Here is a 4073-nt window from a genome sequence, read left to right on the forward strand (position 1 = left end):
CGAACATTTATTGCATATTTGAGCTTTTATAACTATTGCGCATTGTAATTTCATTTAAACATTGCAATAAACGTTGATGGTTTTGAAGCATACATTTAACACTTCATTGCAAAACAGTTTGTATCCCGCTCTCATCTTGTAGCTAGCCTTGGTTCATACTTGTACTACTCATATCTTGCTCAACAGTAGTTTAAGGTTCTGCATTTCGAACACCACCAGATACGAAGGACCAGACACTTGTTCGAAAGAACGTGATGTCCTCTTCAGACCGACCTGTTTCCTCTCACTCTTGCGTCGCCCCACGTCATACAAAAGCCTTAACTCCGGCGACATTGTGGTTCACACAATACAAAAAAGAGGCTGACTAACAACATTTTTGCACTGTCTGTTATTTTGTTATACGGGACAAACAAATGTACTTAACTTTCACATACTGAAGAATGAGGGCAAGAAGCTGTATCTGAAGATCTATTTGACGCACTGAAATAATAATTTGATGCTCAAATCGGAACGACTTGAATCTGAAAGCTACCTCATAAAATATGATTGTAAGATCGATGTTTTAAGTTAATAGATAAAGCCTAGCACGAAATTCGAGCTTATATCGTATTTTGATATTGTCTTCAAATTTTTCGTAGTCCTGTCGCCGAAGCTGTTGTAGACAGAAAGATCAAATATAACCCACCTTTCATCAGATTTAATCTACTTCAAAAGTACTCACTGCACTTCAAAAATATTTGGAATGAAGTTTCATATCACACGCTTAGTTTGAAAGCTATTTGGCAAAAACTAAAAAAAGGGCGTAAAATTTTGCATTTTTTCCAAGATGGCGATGGATTACAAGATTATCATTTTTCACCAAATTTATTTCTGAAATCTTATTATCTGTAGGAATAAATTACTTTGTATCTTTTTATTAAAAGCTGTCACTGTTATGTTATTGTTGAAATAGAAAGAAAAGTCCAGTTGTGCTTCGTGTCATGCATGGGAATGCACTTCTTGCACCGTTTCATACATGTTCTTGCAATTTCTTAACATTTTCCTGTTTTACTCTGTGTCAGCCTTTTTCGTAAAGCAGCATACATGCGGCACCAATTGCATTTTTAATTTTAATTAAAAACTGTATACTTATTAAAAATACTACTAGAATATTATAAAACCAATGTTAAGGAAATTTTATTTCATTTTTGTACTGTTGTGTTTCACAATTGTTCTGTTTCTACCTGTAAGTTGTAAGTGCAATATGTAATGAATTTTTTTAAAAAGGCTGCATATATCTGGCAATAATTTATTTTCTTGTTGTAGACTCTTTTTCTTTTTCAAATAAATCTGATACTGATATTTTAATGTTGCAGGGCTAAAATGCATTCCTGCACCATCATCGGTATACTTGTGTGTGTTTCTGGTGCAGTTTTTAGCATGTCCATTCCAAGAAGGGAAAGACTCTGGCATAAATTCGCTACCTACAAATATCCACATTTGTCCTCTATGAGTCCTTGGGACGGCCCCTCAGGAAGAGAACCAACTTGTGAAGAACTGAGAGCAATGTGGCGTTTCTCAAAACGCCAGTCACGCATCACAGAACTCACAAATGAGGTACCAATGTACAAAGATCCATTTGCTTATAACGTTTGGGAACCATATGGACATACAAGGTCTCTAGGAAATGATATTCTGGATACCACAGGAAGAGATTATGTCTATGGCACAGTTGTTCATTATCCACAACATCGTCAGCCTTCTGAAGCTCGACAAAAGTACAGTCCCTATGACGAAGTAGTTAGGCTTCTTCATCGATCACCCTACATGAGCCCCTCACCAGTTTATGCGTCTGCTCACCAGCCATCTCCACGTTACAGTAGTTTTGAAGAATTAAAAAACATCATACGAGCAGAGAGAGCCCAAGAGCAGCAGCAGCAACAGCAGCAGCTGCAAGAACAACAACAACAACAACAAATGCCTGTCAGATCTCAGATAGTGGGAAGTGATTCTGACTATTACATCTCTGAGGACTCAGAATATCCAAATGACGAATATCGTATCAGTAGCTATGAAAGTAGCGGTAACGCTCAGAACATAATGCCACCTATGATCTACGGAGTACCAAATGAAGCAATGTATTCAGACTCTCTGCCACCTAAGATGTACAGAGCTGAAGATCAGTTTTTAATGGGTTCTCAAACCAATGATCATATGTATAATGATCGTTCACAGGAGTATATCGATGAAGTAAGTATGAGAAATAGTTATAATTATTATCAGTAGTTTTTAGCCATTATTTATTATATTCCTAAATACTAATATTATGCTGCGTTTAGCCTCAGTTAAACGCTCCCAGCAAATATTAGAACTATGCTTTATACTTTCTCACTAACTGTATGTGACATGAAAGATGTTTATGATTTCGATACCCTGCATGTACATATTTAAGAGATCAATAATATATTCCAAGCAGTATCCAAAAATGCTTTCATTGTGTTTATTGTGTAAAATAATACTTTTCTTTCTTTTCTTATGTATTGACCATCCCAATATTTTATATTAGTTGCTCTCAACCCAGCATCCATCTTCTGTCTTGGAATGGTGACCATTAACCCCACCTCTTCCTCCCATCCCCATCTAAAGTCCTAATTTAACTCAGTCACAGTATCCCTGGTGCAAAATTTCTTCTATGTACAAAGCGCTGCCGTACTCACATCTGCAAAACAGTAAGCTTTTTTGAATAATAAACATACATTGTGATTATTAAATTTACTATGTCCAAAAATACTTTTTTATGGTTTCAATGAGATCTTCCTAAATTTCTAAAACAAAATCATAAATGTCAGTACCAAAATCGTATCTGTAAAATTTGACATCTTAAACAGATCAGAATTAGTAGGTGAATTGTGAATACGCTAATAACAATGTATTGATGGGAGACTTTTAGAAATAATGCATACGTCAGACTTTAAATAATACCTGACAGAGACATATTATTTTATTATTAAACTACTGACCATTATAATCCATTAAATTTCGGGCATGCAGCAGCGCAAATAAAATTTCTTGCACTGATATTTCGGCCGCGTTTAGCCTCAGTTAAACGCTCTTAGCAAATATTACGAGGGTCATTCAATAATTAAAGAGACAAATTGGTCTGGAGAAAAAAGCATTTATTCTTACAAAACAATACTTTTTCTACTTTTCAACATAAACCCCTTGAACATTTATGCACTTGCTCAAACGGGTTACAAGTTTCTTTTTTAATCCCAGCTGCAAAGAACTCTTTGTCTTGATGTTTGAACTAATTTCCCACAAACTTTTTCATGTCCTCGTTGTCCTGGAACCTCTTCCTGCGTAATGCCTCCTTCAGTGCACCAAACAAATGGAAATCACTAAATGCTAAATCAGGACTGTAAGAAGGATGAGGCAGTACTTCCCAGCCCATTTTGTCAATGGTTTCACGGGTCAGTTGAGCAATATGAGGACGTGCATTGTCTTGCTGGAGAATCAGACCTCACCTCTGAGATCCACGACGCTTCTCTCTCATGGTTGGCTTTACCTTTTTCAAAAGCAAATCCGATTAGTATTGACTGTTCATTTTACACTGCTCTTCGAGATAAGAACAAATAACTGGAGCTTCAGCATCCCAAAACACCGTCAACATGACTTTTCCTGATGATACTTGGGTTTTGAATTTTTTCTTGTGCTCCCACTTCATGCTTTGTCTTTTTGATTCTGGCTCATAATAGTGAACCCAAGTTTCATCGCAAGTTAAAATTTTGTTGAGGAAGTGCTCACCTTCTCTTTCATAACGTTCCTTTAGCTCTGTGCACACTAACCTTGTTTCCTTCTATAGCAGCGTCAACTCCTTTGGGACCCATCTTGCACACGTTTTGCTGTACCTCAGCTTGTTGCAGATAATGTTATGAACTGTACCTATACTAACGTGAACCTTATAAACTATCATTTCCACAGTCACACGACGGTCTTCACGAATAATATCATCAATTAGACTTTCAAGTGAGGGAGTTGAAACTGCAACTGGTCATCCAGAACGGTGTTCGTCAGTCACTGAGTCGCGACCATTT

At 36.7% G+C, this 4073-nt stretch overlaps 1 protein-coding gene across 1 annotated transcript; it reads left to right on the top strand.

Moving 5' to 3' along the window:
- Positions 1–1488: 1488 nt before the first annotated feature.
- Positions 1489–2265, top strand: LOC124556407 (vacuolar protein sorting-associated protein 27-like). Its single transcript, XM_047130367.1, has one exon. It carries the CDS (start codon positions 1489–1491, stop codon positions 2263–2265), a length of 777 nt encoding a protein of 258 aa, XP_046986323.1.
- Positions 2266–4073: the final 1808 nt, after the last annotated feature.

This window comes from Schistocerca americana, chromosome X, assembly GCF_021461395.2.
Source record: "Schistocerca americana isolate TAMUIC-IGC-003095 chromosome X, iqSchAmer2.1, whole genome shotgun sequence".
Taxonomy (NCBI): domain Eukaryota; kingdom Metazoa; phylum Arthropoda; class Insecta; order Orthoptera; family Acrididae; genus Schistocerca; species Schistocerca americana.